The sequence below is a fragment of the Eurosta solidaginis genome, chromosome 4 (genome assembly GCF_040869045.1).
Source record: "Eurosta solidaginis isolate ZX-2024a chromosome 4, ASM4086904v1, whole genome shotgun sequence".
Taxonomy (NCBI): domain Eukaryota; kingdom Metazoa; phylum Arthropoda; class Insecta; order Diptera; family Tephritidae; genus Eurosta; species Eurosta solidaginis.
This window is the reverse complement of record NC_090322.1, coordinates 176,740,210-176,757,387: the sequence shown is the minus strand read 5'-3', so window position 1 is coordinate 176,757,387 and position 17,178 is coordinate 176,740,210. Positions and strand designations below refer to the sequence as shown.

Here is a 17,178-nt window from a genome sequence, read left to right as displayed (position 1 = left end):
AAACCTAACGAAACTTTATCGGAACTTCAAAATACAATAACAATTTAACCATGAGAAAGGGAGACCACTATTTCCCCAAAATTAGTGAGTTTTATATGACTTTGTTCATGTTTTAAATTTAAATTTTTCGATAACATTTTTAACAATAAAAACAATGCAAATAACATGGGAAAAATAGTTCGGTCTCTGATGATATACTTTTTTCACAAGAAAGTATTTTATTTGTATTTTTATACACAATGTCCATTTGGCAGAAAAAAGAAGGAAAAAACGGACGAATGTCAGAAAACCTAACGGAATACAAACTGACTCGTCTGGTTTAACCAAAATGGATAATGTAATTGATATTAGAGAAAAATTGTAAGTTTACAAGCGGCGATGGTTACTAGGACATATTTCTGAATTTCACTTCTTCATAAGCTAGTTTTTCTGGAGCTGAGCGTTGAACTCGAATCTCCAACATTCACATCAGTGCAAAGCCTTTAGCTGCTGAGCCATATGAATGTCCCGTTGTTCGCTGTACAATTGGTCTATAAGAGTTGCCTTTTTGTTTATATTCCTTTTGATCACCATGTAGGCACATACACTCTGTATATAGTTTATTCCTAATGGTGTGGATATGATTTAAACTTACAATTTTTCTCTAATATCAATTACAAAAACCATTGTATAAAGCAATATGAGCAAAGATCGCTAATTAAATACATATGATCAAAATGGATAATGTTTTTCTTGTATTTTTTTTTGGAATATAGCTTACACACTTACACCGAAGCCGTATTAAGAGGGGGTCGACAAAAAATTTAAGAAAAAATAAACGAAAATAAAAGAGTCATATAAGTATTCGATAAGTACCGAGTTTCAGCAACAAAAATATTTGTATGTAAACAGCGACTAAACATCTTAAGCAACAGTCTCATTCGGGCTGATTACATTCAACACGGCAAAGCTTAACTACAACACAAGGCGAATTCAGTACCAGGTGTTGTTTTCCCTACAGCTGATTGCTTCTTCTTGATTATTTTCCATACAACGCCTTGTACTCCAATATGTCAGTTAATCGAAATCAATGAAAATTTTCTTTTGGCTTGTCATTCTACTGCACGTCGAATGAGTTGAATTCGCTTTGCCGTCAGCTTGTATGGATTCGCCTTGACTACAACCGTAGCATCGTAATCAAGGCGAATACAGTAGATGCGCCTTGATCGTAATGTGTGTGATAGTCTGCTGTATTACCAGACGAATTTCTCCCAAGACCGCACAAATTCTGGGTTTCTGTAGGAGACGCTGTGCACGTAGTTTTTTCTTAAGTCTTTATAAATTTGTAAGCAACGCTTCCGCTGGAGCATAATCCATTCCTAATAGTGATGGACGATATGGCTATTTTGAGCTATCAGTGAAAATAGATATGGCTATTTTTTAATCACGGCTATTTTTTATAGCTTTGGCGATCGCTTTATTTTAACAAGCGATTATATACAGAAGATATGATGGGCGATACACCCATTTTGAGCTATCAGTGAATATAGATATGGCTATTTTTTATAGCCATGGCGATCGCTTTCATTTATCTTTGATAAGCGAATTTGCAATTATTTGTATACTTTGATGTACTTTGATGTATACTTGAATGTTATACATTACTTTAATTTAGTACATAGAATAAATGAACCAAAATTGGAATAAAAAGACAAAAATATGTACCTTTTATTGTAAACTGATGTAATGTGAAATTCTAATTTTCTGAGATGTTATGATATATATTATTAACTGGCTTACGATAATATGTTCAGTCTCGTATACACTCAATGAGATGAAACTAGCTGAAATAGATGTCTATGCATCTTTGTTTTATAAATTTTGCTAATTGAAAATGCTTTGATTTTTAAATGCAAGATGAATCAACCCGAAATAAATCTGTATATGTAACACCATAAAAACATGATTTATTTACTATATTATACTACACCGATGTATTCATAAATACTCCGTATGTATTTATTCTGAAAGTTGTATTTGGCTGCATAATATTTGTATAGTAAAGTGAATAAATTTTTAATGAAAAATACAGAGCAAAATATAGCAAATTCTTCAAACTATTATAAAAATATTCTTTAGCAGAAAATTAGCCACCCACTTCAGTGCCCTAGAAATTAGCCAGAGAATTCAACCATATACAAACCATATGACAAAGCTTGAATTGCATTCTCCCAAAAAACTTAAATTTTGAGTTAATCTGTTTACAATAAGACGAGTGATATATGTTTCTATAATTCCTTTATTTTTCCATCAAAAACACAAATTTTATAAAACTGTTAACGGCTACAGCCTAGAAGTATTAACTTATGAATAACACATGCATTAGTTTCATGTCCGAATCAGTTTTAGCAAGCGTAAAATATGCTATTGTTTTTTTTTTTACTTAGGCCAACGTCCCATCTTATTTCTATACCCTCCTGTGTTTGCGATTCTTTTAAATTTTTATCGTATTCTGTTTCCAGGCGCACAAGTGGACCAAAAACTTTCTCGTATTGATAACGATCTTCATAACGCAATAGAACTTGTGATGGTTCAGTATCTATACCTGGCTTCTCTAAATCCTGAAATGTTGCATCAATATTTTCCTTCCATAATTCCTTAACCAACCACGGCAAAAACGAACGATCAGTTATAAGTGGCTTCCATTGTTCTTGATCCCAATTCATATACATTACGTACGCCACACGAGGACCATTTTAGTACTGTTTCTCCAAGTGGACCTTCAGAATGTAGGGTGACTTCCCTATGTTTAGCCCTCACCGAAAGATTAACAATTTGGGATCCAGATGTGCTTCCACGCCCATTGCAAAACCATTTTTTGCAATTATTGCACATCACTTCGTCGTCGAAATTGTTGTTGCACAAGTTTGCTTTGTTCCGTTCGCCGTTTCCACAATTTCTCTGCACAAAAAGCACACTTTTTCGCCCTTATTTACCACCATCTCTTGACGAGAAATTTTTTTCATTGTGCAGTTCTTAAGACAACTATCCCCATTTTTCGATAATAGCTGGCAAACTTTTGTAAAAGTATATTTTTTCCAATTTTAGAGAAAATTATTCCTTTTTGTATCCAATAAACTTTTTTACTCAGTCGGAAAGTAAAGCACACAGATGAGTAGTGATGAAGGATATATCACTATCGATGATTGCATCCCCGCTATCACTATTAGTATTAGAATTTCATGCTGAAGGAAAATCGCCAATCGCTATAATCGCTATTGGCGATATTCTGCCAGAGGTGATTTTCATTCAAAAGAATCAAATCGCCAATCACTGATATATTTGAATTGCAATAGCTATAGCTACTAGCGATTTGTCAATAGCGGCGATGCAATCACCAATAGCGAAATATCGTTCCATCACTAATTCCTAAGTACCTAAGCCTAGTGGAGCGGAGCAGCCATTATAGCAAACTGATCTGACTTCCTGGTCTGTTTGTTCGTATAGCTGCCATAAAATTGAAAAATGTGATAAATTTTCTTAAAGTTTTAATTCAAAATATCTTTTTATATTTTATATTTAGTGACATTTCATTCCTAAATCAAACGAATCATCGCAATTACCAAGGCGAATCTATACAAGGTGATGGCAAAGCAAATTCAACCAATTCGCCGTGCAGAAGAATGTCATGTCAAAACAATTTTTTTTATTGATTTCGATTAACTGACATATTGGAATACGAGGCGCTGTATGGAAAATAAACAAGAAGAAGCAATTAGCTGTTGGGATAAAACAAGGCGAATCCATACCAGGTGGTGGCAAAGCGAATTCAACAAATTCGACGTGCAGAAGAATGTCAAGCCAAAAGAAAAGTTTCATTGATTTCGATTAACTAGCATATTGTTGTACAAGGCGTTGTATGGAAAATAATCAAGAAGAAGCAATCAGCTGTTGAGATAACATCACCTGGTACTGAATTCGCCTTGGGATAACATTACCTGGTACTGAATTCGCCTTGACAATTACTTTCAAAAAAATGGACCAATGGAGACGGGTGGCGGAATATTTGAAATCAAATTTTCTCATGCACTCGCAAAATGATGTCTGGAGTGTTTAATTGGGTCAATAAATTTTGTGTAATACTACTGTAATAGCAATGCAACCTTGCATGCTAAGTTGGCAATAGTGATTTTGACTTTTTCCTTTGTACCTACCGCTGACGTATACGTGCATGTATGTGTGAGTGTGTGCAAGGAAGACGGCAAACGTAAATTTTTAATTATTCATCTGATTTCCTTTAAACAATTCTTTAAGAAAATATAACTTTTTGATATTTAAAAACTTCCAATTAAAGTTTGAAAGCCTATTCATTGGATAAACGTACAAATGCATTGAAATAGTGCGATTAGGTAATTGATTATAATTTGATTCGAGGCAAAACCACGATGAAGCAACAGTGACTCGAAAGTTAATCTAAGAAAAGAAGCAGTGTCAAAATGAAGTGTGAATAGCAAAAAAGGCCGAAACAAAAGTAAAAAATCAAAATTTCCTATTTACAAGAAATCATCAAAAAACAGCGCAAAGAACAAAGTGAATAGCGTAATTTCGATATAAATATAGTTAAGTCAGGAAGTTCAACCGAAAAGTGGGTGCAAAATAGAAATTATGGTGTACAATACGTGTTAACAGATAGGTAGAAATTCTTGAAGTGATTCAGCATTGCATACGATTGTGTTGAGGGTGTCTTAAGCTGGATCATTGTCTTCTTTGGCGACAGAGGTGATCTTATGACATAAGTTGGCAAAAACGATACCATAGATGAAACGATACTTTGAAGCTACACATACAAAGTTACTCAAATGCGTTTCCTATCGGACGTACAAACGCGTAACTATATTTAGGCTATCTGCTCCAGAGAAAAGTGGTTCGTTTTGGATCGGAAGTTCGAAGATTCCGCAAGTGGTTTCCGCCGCGTATTTGTAACACATCGCATACGTTGATTTTGCTTTACTTGTTCTTCGTTTCAAGTAACGTCTCGTGACCTCATCAGAACGCCGCTAAGGTCTATTATACCATCCGTTTATAACAAAACAAACGATATAAAAAGACAACAAATAGCATTTGAGCAAGCCAACATTTGCAAATACTTATATATTTTGGCTGATATATTACTTACATATATGCATGCATATGATAATATATACATAAAAAAACAGACCGACAGGCAGGCAAGCACTGTGAGCCACTGACGCACTTGGGATTTGCCGTTGTTCACAATCGTTTTATTTCAATATTTCATTTTATATATGTATTTGTTTATTGATATACACAAACGTGTACGGCAAGGGGATTTAACAAAAGTTCGCTTAGTTAGTGGCTTGTTATTTTTTTTTAAATTAAAGGTTTAACTATTTCATATACATAGCTAGTTATCTTACAACGTTTCTGAATGATTAAACCGAGCTGGTACAGGTGAAAACTCAAAATAACTAAAATTTAAATTCGTCAAGAACTGCATATTGTAACCTTAAGATTTTAAAGCAACTTGTTAAGAAGAAAAATACAGCAATTTTTCTGAAGAGTCTGTTGTGCAAACAGCGAGTTGAATGGTCTGGAATATACCCGTGGAAACACTTGCTTTTCCTAACACGCGGGCAAAGTCCAGCGACCCGGAAGGTCAAACAAATCGATACTAATATCGGAGCGTACCAAATTCATATACGGCAAAATATGACCATATTTTTAACATCCGTCTAATCCTTCGGGAAGTGTTTTTGAGGTTACAATAAGAGTAGTCAAAAGAGTGATATAAAATTTGTCACAAGAAACAATCGCACAATACATCCATGCCCGATTCTTTTTACAGTTCCACAAATGAAGCACTCAATTAGACCCCAGCGGGTTAGGGGGTCAGAATATTCCCGCGGTAGGAATGCTTGTCGTAAGAGGCGACTAAAATATCAGATTCAAGGGGCTGTGTAGCGAAACCATTCAGGTTGCCAGCGCAATATATAGCTTCTCCAAACCCAATTGTCAACCTCACCTATCCGCGGCGAATCCTGTTTCACTAACAGACGAGGCTCTGGCGACCCAAAGCTCCTCATTGAACTTGGGGGTGGGGAAGGAGGGAATGACCTGAAGGTTTAATCTGGCCACATAAATCGTTCCCGAAATGGTCGGGCTAGCGCCTTAATGGTACTGTGGTACCGCAGAGTACCGGATCTGTATCCGGAAAAGGACCATTACATCGATAACACTCCCCAAAGCCTTCGGGGAGCAACCTTATCGCCACAACAACAACAACAACAACCCCTGGCAAAGTTGAAAATATTTTTACATTTATAAATAAACCAAATTCTGCATTTGGGATGTTGGGTGGTAGGAAACTGAATCATTGAACTGGCTATAGTCTATCTCATGGCCTATTGTTGTTGTTGTTGCAGCGATCAGGATACTCTCAGAAGGTTTTAGGGAGTGTTTTCCTTGTTCATGGCCCTTTACCAGATATAGATCAGGTACGTTTCGGTAACAAGCATCATTACACATTGAACCTTCTAGGCCATCCAGCAGGTAGGTCAGCGCTAGGCGATCTCTCATAATCCTCATGGGAGAAATAGTTACCCATGTGTTCAACCATAGCGTTGCACATCTCTAAGCCCTAAGGAACCGCATTTATTGCTGACTCATACAGGCTGAAAATGGCCCAACCTTCACATTTCAGCTACTTCTGTGAGGACATCATATTCTGCAAGCTTTTCAGCGTTCAAAACTAAATATAGAATACGACCTTCGTTTAAACATGCTCAATTTCTTCCATCCCGAAATCTTACATACACACGAGGGTAAAAAAATAGCAAAAATTATATGCAAATATACATTTTTTGGCTTATTTAAAAAATTTAAAATTATATGTATGTCGAAACCATTTTCGAAAATAATTTAAAATTTGAAGTTATTGAAAAATGTCCATTTAACTTTCCAAATTCTTATGCAGAATTTTAGAAAACTTTTTGAAATGCAGTTCTTGTATACAAACTCATTTGGGTTAAGCAATAGGTTTGAAACCTGTCAAAACTATCGTTGTTTTTTAACAATCTTACACATCATTTTATAAAACTGACGTAAAATTAAGAAAATAACTTATAAATTTGCAAATAAATTTAGATTTTGTTTTTCAAGAGTGTATTATATTAACGAAATTTAATAAAACATTAGTTCATTATTTTTTTCTTTTTAATTGCAGTTTGAAAAATAACGATGCAAAAAAATTGGTGCCTTTTTCAACTTAAATAACCGTTCTCGATACGTGTACCGTTAATTCCACCTAGAATCTGCAACAGCAATAACGAGCTCAGATTTATTAGCTTTTTACTTATATATACGCAAAAAAACAAAGCAGAATTAAATAAATAAGTAAATGAAAAACACTTTAAAATTACAAACTTATTGTACTTAAGCCTCTCTCGAGCTAAGGGAGTGGGAAGAAAGAAGAATAAATACAGCAATTACACATACTTTTATCCATGTGCCGGATTGCACTATAACCCCTAAAGTCACACTATAAATATAAAGTAAAACAAAGGAATACAGGAAATTCAATATCCAAGCAGAAGTTCAGTCACGACTATTTAACAATTTGGGAACGACAATAGCATAAACCATTGAAGACCCCTCAACCAAAAAAAAAAAAAGAAACAAACACTGTAAAAGTAGTGACAACAATGAAAGTGTACAGCAAAGACAAAGTAAGACAGTAAATTGTTGTTGAAAGTGCCAAAAAACGCGCAAAGCTTTGAACGAACAGGAAAAACCAACAAAACCCAAAATCGGTCTAGTGGTATATAAGCTCTTGCTTCATTGTGATTTGATGTAAACACGAAAATTTGTCACCAACTGCAAGAATACAAATATACAAGAGACAATAGACACCCAAAGACCAGCGACTATCACTAAGACCTACATTGCATAAGCTGCTCACATTTTCATATGCCCCTAACATATTATATATTTATGTAAAAGAAGAAAAACCTTTGTATTCCTGTTTGTACGCTTACTACTTAAAGTAACTGCAACTTTATGTCGCTACATCCAATCCATAATAACTGAGACAGTGAAATAGTTCTCGCTGCATTCATACTATTAAAGTGCAAACGTTCTTAAGCTCATTCAACTCCTGGTTCGCTCTCTATTAAATTTCTGCGGAAGTATGTTTTGTCTCTGCACTTTGCTGCACTACCACCAGCACCAAAATCCACATCAACAAAATGCGTTTTAACTAAATTTCATAAAAATAATTCCATACAAATGTAAATAATAACAATATTACAGTGTTCGTTGTTGTTTTCGAGTGTTGGTAGGGCATTACACAACAAAAAAAAAAGGAACGAAAGTGCTCAATCGATGTTACTACTATGCGGTGGAGCACAGTGCGTGCGATAAACAAAAGCAACATTAATGAGAAGAGCATTAGTACTAAATTAATAGTGACTGTAAATGATATAAACAATTTTGTTGTATGCTTTGATTTGAATGTGAAGCTGAATAAATTGTTGTATAAAAGCGAGAAACAACAATAAAAAACGGAGCAACAATATGGATGAGGAACGTAAAAGACGGTAAGTTGAAAATTTCACCTTATATTTTTTATATTCGATTTGGTTAGTTTAGCTGGTAGCTACCCTAGATAAGCGAAGCTCACTTAAAAAATATGAAGGTGGGCGGTGTACGACATAAAAATTACGGTGACGTCAGCTTTAGTTCTAATAGCTGAATAGTGTTAGCCTTTATTGCTAAGAAGAATATATATAGAAGTACTAACTATTAACTTATTTTATCATTTTCTTTTATTATTTTAGTTAATTGAAGAAAAAACTTTAAATTAACTGTGTTTCAACAATTTTTGTTGTTTTATCGGCCTACTGATTTGTATGATCGCAGGTTCGTATCGAGCCCAAGGCCTAACAATAATTTTTTATCATTATTATGATAAATTTTTTCTTTATTTGAAAAAAGTTTAAATTAGAATAGAAGAAAGAGAAAATTTAGACAACTGCTAAAGCTCGTTGTATAGATCCATTTCGGGAACTGCTAAATTCCTTCATCGGCAACGTTTAGGCGCCGCTGCTATATAAATTCAGCTATTACGGCGTTGTTTGTTTGTCTTCATTATTTCTACTTTTATCCTGTTGCTTGCCAATTGATTTTTACAGCGCTGCGACATCTGTTGCAGAAACGATGTGAATATTGAACATTTAATGGCAATGATGCCATAGTGTCATATTTATTGACACTTTTTCCCCGTGCCCTGGGATGTTTTAACAATTTTTGTTGCTTTATCGGCCTACTGATTTGTAAGATCGCGGGTTCGAATCGTGTATCTAAATTCGAATTTCTTATTTAGAATCTTCAGCATTTTTTAAAGTATCTCGTTTTGTAGCCCAATCAGTCTAACAAATTACAAGTTATAGCGTACTAAAAATACGCTATGATATTTGAACATTTTTTGTTGTTGTGTTAAGAGTGTTTTCGCGCATTCAAAATATGCAACCACTCACAAATTGTCATCAAAGTCCTCTAATGAGAGTCCTAGGAAACTAGCAGTTTCAACAGGGTTTCGATCATAGGGATGTTGCTGTTAGAGGCGTAGGTTCCATATCACAATTGAAAAGATGGTTGGTGTCATGTGAGCACACATTGCATGCAAGACTGCGTCTGCTGAAAAGAAATAGAGATACATAAAATAGTCACACTTTTGTGGCTTCTTGGCGGTCACGCACAAAGGCGATTTACGGTTGCTATTCAGTCAGGGTTGTTTGTAAACAAATAAAAGTTTAACCTGTTACAAGTTCCAGAACGAAGTTGGGCCAGAGTGCATCGTGCCTCCCGTGGTAGTCTGGTTTCTGCTAACCAAAGGAGCTTACAGATTCTAGATCAAAAGACTGCGTATGCCGCTGCCCCATCTTGTCATACTGCTAACGGAGATGTTTCTTTATCGGGATTCAAGGGGTTGTGTAGCGCAATATATAGCTTCTCCAACCCAATTGTCAACCTCACCTTCGAGCGGCGAATCCCGTTTCACTAACAGACGAGGCTCTGGCGACCCCAAGCTCCTCATGGAACTTGGGGGTGGGGAGGGAGGGATGGCCTGAAGGTTTAATGTGGCCATATAAATCGTTCCCGAGATGGTCGGGCCTGCACCTTAATGGTGCTGTGTTACCGGAGCGTATCGGATCTGTATCCGACAAAGGACCATCACATCGATAACACTCCCCAAAGCCTTCGGGGAGTAACCAATCGCTACAACAACAACAACAACAACATGTTTCTTTATCCCTTTTGGATGTGGGACTAGATCAAGCAGTAGTTTTCTGAGATGTCATGGTTTGTGACAAGTCAGCAAAAACTGTCTGTTCAGCATTTCATTATGCTCTTTAATGTTGAGCTCTATTCCCCCACTATTCAGATGATATTCAGGGGTCATAAGAAGACATCCCATGTTAGTTCTGAGTGCAGTATTTTGGCAGGCCTGCCAGCTTTTCCAGTGTGTTTGTTTTGTGGTATTTCATATTTCATATTTCTTTATTTCAGTCTATGGCGTTTAAAGCCCTTACAGACTAGATAACAATGTTGAATTAAAATTCGATAATTATTTAATAGTATAGTACATAAGTTGAGTATAGACACAATAAAACTTACATGCTATAACGAGATTGACCAGTACATTTATCTGTTTGAAAAGATATCAGTAAGTATAGTTTTAAAAGTAAACTTAGAAAGAGCAAAATCAATAGCTGAAGAATCAGAGATGCGATTAAAGTCGGTCATAGCTCTAAGCAAAGGTGCGTTTGAGGCATAGAGGGTTCGGACACAATCCGTATAGAAAATCGGTATATTGCGAAGAGGCCTTATAGGGATATGGAATTGGAGACTCCTGAGGAGACAAGGTGCATCAACTACACCATTAATGATGTCATAAACAAACGTGAGCGATAGGACAGTTCTTCTGCATTCCAGGGACTCTAATTTGATAAGTAAGCACCTGGATTCATAAGATGGAATCGGTTCAGAAAAGTTCATCGAGCGCAGCGCGAACCGAACAAACGCTTTCTGCACACGCTCAAGCCTAACAATATGGCATTCATGATACGGCCTCCAAATAAAACAGGCATATTCCAGCTTCTAACGAACTAGTGCAGTGAACAATAACTTGAGGGTGTAGGGATCCGTGAAGTCTGTGCACGAACGCCTAATAAAAGCCAGAAGTGAATACGCCTTAGCAATAGTAGAATTTATATGAGTCGTGAAAGAAAATTTCGAATCGAAGACAACCCCCAAGTCCTTTATCTCGTTAAGAGTTGAGAGGTGGGTACCATCGAGAGAGTAGGAAGTGGGAATGAGGCCACGTGATTTAGAAAAGCTTACAAGAAAGCATTTGCTAACATTTAGTGGCAAGTTATTGGCACGACACCAAACAGCAACGTTATCTAAATCAGATTGTATTTTACTCACGTCGTCTGAGTTTGCGATGGTATTAAAAATCTTTAGGTCATCAGCGTATAATAGAAAATTAGAATGCTGGAAGCAGGTGGAAATATCGTTTATAAAAATTACAAAAAGTAATGGGCCAAGTATGCTACCTTGAGGCACGCCGGAGGCTGCTGTGAATGTGTTTGAAGAGTTATTGTCAATAACCACAACACAGCTACGCTGGTGGAGGTATGATTTAATCCATGATAAAAACATCGAGTGGAAGCCCACGCGAGTCAATTTAGAAATCAGGATAGAATGACTAACTTTATCAAATGCTTTTGAGAAGTCGGTGTACACAGTATCAACTTGACAACGGTCATTAAAAGAAGATATGCAAAAATCAGAGAAGATAGATAGGTTTGTTACAGTGGATCTACCGGCCATAAAACCCTGCTGATTTTCAGTGGTTATAGGTTTAACAGCAAAGTACATTTTTTGTTTCACAATGTACTCGAATAACTTTGAAACAGATGATAATTTTGCAATGGGCCTAAAATTTCGCGACATTGTTCTTGCTACCACACTTGAAAATAGGGCTGATGAAGGTTATCTTCCACGCATCAATAAATTCGCCGCACTCTAAAGATTTGTTGAAAATTAAAAGGAGGGGAAATGCCAGAGCCAAACAATTTTTCAAAAGATAAGACGATGAGCCGTCAATATCAGTATGGGTAGATGATTTAATATTCTGGATTCCATCGACCATATCTTCAAATGATAGAGTCAGCGCACCAAAGTTAATGGGACTGTCAACCACAGTGGGCAACTCCTGCGGGTCTTCCGGTGGTGTCACGAAATTGGAGCAGAAGAAGGCTGCAAAAAGGTTGGCCGCTTCAGCTGTTGATGAAGCATGCTCAGAATTATAGATGACTGAAGCAGGGATACTTGAGCATCGTTTATTGGACTTTACATAAGTCCAGAATGCCCTAGGGTTTTCCTTAATGTCGGATTCAAAATTACGAACATAGTTACCATGGAGCCTCTTGCCTAAGGCTTTGAACGATTTGGAATAAGGCAAGGCGACCAGACTGGCAACTCGTAGCACACGAGCGACCTGCCAATGGCTTTCTAAGTTGTTAGCAGCGTTTCTTTATCTTTTCAACAAGTGTTGCCGGCTAGTGACTTGAGGGGGATTCAAGGGGTTGTGTAGCGCAATATATAGCTTCTCCAACCCAATTGTCAACCTCACCTTCGAGCGGCGAATCCCGTTTCACTAACAGACGAGGCTCTGGCGACCCAAGTTCCTCATGGAACTTGGGGGTGGGGAGAGAGGGATGGCCTGAAGGTTTAATGTGGCCATATAAATCGTTCCCGAGATGGTCGGGCCAGCACCTTAATGGTGCTGTGTTACCGGAGCGTATCGGATCTGTATCCGACAAAGGACCATCACATCGATAACACTCCCCAAAGCCTTCGGAGAGTAACTAATCGCTACAACAACAACAACAACAGTGACTTGAGGATTTTGTTGCGGCTTTGTACTTAAGGTACAATTTCGGAGGCATGTGCCTTGAAGGTAAGAGTTTTATCGCACGTTACACCCAAGATCTTTGGGTACCCCAGCGGGTTAGGGGGCTTAGAATATACATACCTGCGACAGGTGTGCCTGTCGTTAGAGGCGACTAAAATTCCAAATTGAATCAAGGGGCTGTGTATCGCAACGCTTTCAAGGGTTTGGCAGCACAAAATATAGCTTCTCCAACCCAATTGTCAACCTCACCTACCCGTGGCGAATGCTGTTACTTTAACAGCGAGGTTCTGGCGACCTCCAGCTCCTCATAGATCTACAGGGTGGGAGGGCGGTATGGCATAAAAGGTTTCATGTGGTCATACCAAATAGTACCCGAGATGGTCGGGCTAGTACTTTAATGATGCTTGTTACCGGAACGTACCGGATCTGCATCCGGCAAAGGACCATCAACATCGATAACACTCCCCAAGGCCTCAAGTAGATTTCTAAATATTTTCGAAATTTCGAATTTTTAGAGAACTATCAATTGTACTTGGTTGAATTGATTTGACTACCAAACTGCATACTTTAAAAAATTCTGAAAGGAAATTATAAAATTCGAAAATTTCATGCAGATTTTAAAACACTTAAGACAACTATAATTTGTACTTTGATAGATTTGTACTTTGAGAAGACCATAAAAATGCATACTCAATAGAAAATCTGACAACTATAAATAAAAATTCGAAATTTTGATGCATATTTTTGAACACTTCTCGAATTTTCGAATTTTTTCGAATTAGTTTTTGAGATGAGTTTGCGCAGTTTAAAAATGAAATTCATTTGGGTATTTTCTAATATTTATGAAAATATAATAATATATAATAATAATGTGATTAAGTGATAAAATTTTATTGCTTTGCTTTGTTCGCAGCTGTACATCTATTTAAAAATTTCTTAGCTTCTTTTTCTGCTCTGAGCCCGACACTTGTTTTTCTGTATGTAGGCTAATCTATTCATTTTGCTAAAAAAGATTAAACAGAAATAAGCTTAATTTGCACCAATCTATTGCCAATACTTTTGGTTAATTTAATTGAAATTAATCCTAAACGGTAAGCAAAAAAAAAAACAAAAAACAAAATTAGCTTAGGTATGTCAAAATGTTGCTATGATAGTTGTTTATATGTATGCTGTATACACAGTTATGTGTCAAATAATGACACTATGCAAAGTGGTGTTACTTTAACGTATATCTACTACAACTTCTGTATTGTAGAAGAAATACTCAATAGATCACATTTATGTGGGTCGGACGCGCTTGACAACGTCGGCTGACCTAACGAATTTAATTTTTTTAAACCAATATGTGGCTTCCTGCAAGATGGGAACTGGTGACTTCAAGTACGAGCTCGATCTTTGAAATAGAAAATTAAGCAAAAAATAGGGATATTCTCTCTGTCAAGAAACTAGAGACAACTTATAAAGTTTTCCCTTTTACTGTTAAAAGTTTTCTGCACGCAACAACAAAATACATTTGTGTAAAATTTTCCACGGTTTCAACATTTTCTTTACTCAAACCCATGATTCAATTACGAGAGGTTTGCTCGGCTGACAAAATTTTGTGACAATTGCAGCCATCTTGCTTCCAAATTGAATTGACGTCCATTAACTGTGTGGTTTCTTTGCAAACTTATGAAAAATATTAGAAATAGGAGGCAAACAGTTCACAATTATCAGATAAGTACTGAACTGCATAGTTCCTTAGTATTATTTTTCTGATTTTATGGTTAGGTTAGGTTGAACTGGCCGGTCCACGAGGACCTCACATAGACTGAATAAGTCCGTAGTGTTACCAGAAGTTTGTTTTAACGACCAAACTGAAAAACCCTATCAAAAACCAAGACCTATGTTATAAAATAACTCCGTCCTCTTGGCATATACTAGAAGCTTCCTAGGATTTAAGCCACTGGCTGCTTCTAGATCTGACAGCTGTATCACTCCTAATAGCTGGAGTCTTAGCCTGGCAAGCGCAGGGCAAGAGCACAGAACGTGCTCGATCGTTTCCTCCTCCAGTCCGCACTTCCTACATCTGCTATCACTGGCCAATCCTAATTTAAAGGCATGTCACGCCAGAAGGCAGTGTCCAGTCAGAATACCCGTCATGAGTCTACAGTCTTCTCTTTTTAATGATATAAGCAATTTGTTAGTCTAAGGTTGTAAGACCTGCACATAATCTTCGACACTACAGCCCCGCGCTTGAACCCACGCCTTTCCTGCTTGGTCGATCATGTGCACCTCTCGCCTTCGCTTAATTTCGCCCAGTCTAATTGGGACGTCTACGGAGTAAGCTTCCAGGGATGCGCCCTTTTTAGCTAATTCATCCGCTTTTTCATTCCCATCTATTCCCATATGCCCTGCACCCAATATAGATGTATGCTTCTCCCTGTCCCGATTTTCTCCAGGGACTGCTTACACTCTAACACGCATTTAGATGCTGTGGTATGTGAGATTATGCCTCAATTGCTGGTTGACTGTCAATAGAAAAGTTAACACGATTGCAGCTTTGGCTATTTTCTTCCAGGGTTTCTACTGCTTTGGTTACGGCTACTATTTCCGCTTGGAAAACGCTACAGTAATCCGGCAGCCTGTAGGATCTGTTTATTTCCGGATCAGCACAGTATACCGCAGACCCTCCTCCTTCCACTACTTTGGAACCATCTGTGTACACATGTATGGCCTCGTCCGCCATTTGAGCACCCTTGCGCCAACCGTCCACCTCTATTATGGCCTTAAGATCGCCCTCGAAGCGTTGATAGGGAATCAGGTAGTCTGTTCGTCTTGTGATTGATGACGCTATACTACTATGGCCGTATGGTCGGCGCTCAAGCTGCCCCGAGGCACCGAGCCTGGTTGCAGTTGTTGACGCTATGATCTTTGCTACCAGGTCTACAGGTGCAATGTGCATAATAGCATACAGTGCAGCTATCGGGGCTGTTTTCAGGGCTCCCGTAATGCTAAGCATTGATAGTCTGCATACCCCCTCTAATTTTTTGAGGTAGGTTGCTTTTTGTGAAGCTTTCCACCAAACAAGAACTCCATAGTATAGGATAGGGCTTACAATTGCTGTAAAAACCTAATGAGAAAGAGAGGGCGATAAGCCTCACGTACACCCCAGCATTCTTTTACATGCATAAAGTGCCGTTGAAGCCTTCTTCACCCTCTCCTCCACGTTGAGCTTCCATGACAGCTTACTGTCTAGGATGATTCTTAGATACTTTGTGCAAGGTTTCTCCTGTAGGGTCACCCCTCCTAACTTAGGCCTGATCCAATTTGGGACCCTGTACCTCTTTGTAAACAAAACCATATCCGTCTTATCCGCGTTGACTTTCAACCCAACATTTGATGACCAGGTATGAATACCCCGAAGCGCCCGATCCATCAAAGAGCTAATCGTTGGAAGGCACTTTCCACTTATGACAATTGCAACGTCATCCGCGTAAGCCGTAAGTTTTACGGGTCCCTCATCAAATCGCCTGAGCAGTTGGTTGATGACTAGCGTCCACAGCTGAGGTGATAGCACCACTCCATGCGGCGTTCCCCTGTCCACTGATTTCGTGGCCTCGTACAATCCCCATTGTGATGTAATCTTTCTGCAATTTACCATGCAGCCGATCCATCTGGTTAAGGCTGGATGTACTTTAATGTAATTAAGACCATCCATAATCGCCCATTTAGAGACATTATTGAAAGCCCCGACAATGTCTAAGAAGACTCCTAGAGCATATTCCTTATATTCCAGGGCTTTCTCTACGCTTATTATCACCCTATGCAATGCGGTGTCTACCGACTTGCCTTTGGTGTACGCATGTTGTGTTGTGGAGAGCAGCTTTACATCTATCAGCCTCTCAAAGGTTTTGAGCAGAAATGATGTTAAGCGAATGGGTCTATAATCTTTGGCATACACGTGACCGATCTTTCCCGCTTTTGGTAGGAAAGCTACACGAGCAGTTCTCCAAGAGTGCGGTACATGATTCAGTCTTATGCACCCATCGAATATTATTTTAAGCCATTCCACGACCGCCCTACCTGAAACTTGTAGCATGGCCGGGAATATACCATCTGGGCCCGGCGATTTAAACTTAGAAAACGTCTTCACTGCCCATCTTGGTATCTGTCACCAAGCCTGGCACTACCCGATCCATGATCGAAGTGTGAGTGCT

At 37.9% G+C, this 17,178-nt stretch overlaps 1 protein-coding gene across 11 annotated transcripts in view; it reads left to right on the top strand.

Annotated features, from left to right (window-relative positions):
- Nucleotides 1–4,223: 4,223 nt before the first annotated feature.
- The window catches only part of Rok (Rho kinase), a 90,938-nt gene continuing 77,983 nt past the window's right edge, over nt 4,224–17,178 (top strand). For 5 of the 11 annotated variants that reach the window (XM_067783937.1, XM_067783936.1, XM_067783929.1 and 2 more), the window contains exons 1-2: nt 4,224–4,388; nt 7,223–8,594. In XM_067783937.1, coding sequence (XP_067640038.1) covers nt 8,572–8,594 — 23 coding nt within the window. In that variant the 5' untranslated portion in view covers nt 4,224–4,388; nt 7,223–8,571. Of the gene's footprint in view, nt 4,625–4,647; nt 4,759–4,819; nt 5,007–7,222; nt 8,595–17,178 lie in introns of those variants that run through there. The other 6 variants (XM_067783931.1, XM_067783935.1, XM_067783930.1 and 3 more) reach the window with 6 other exon arrangements.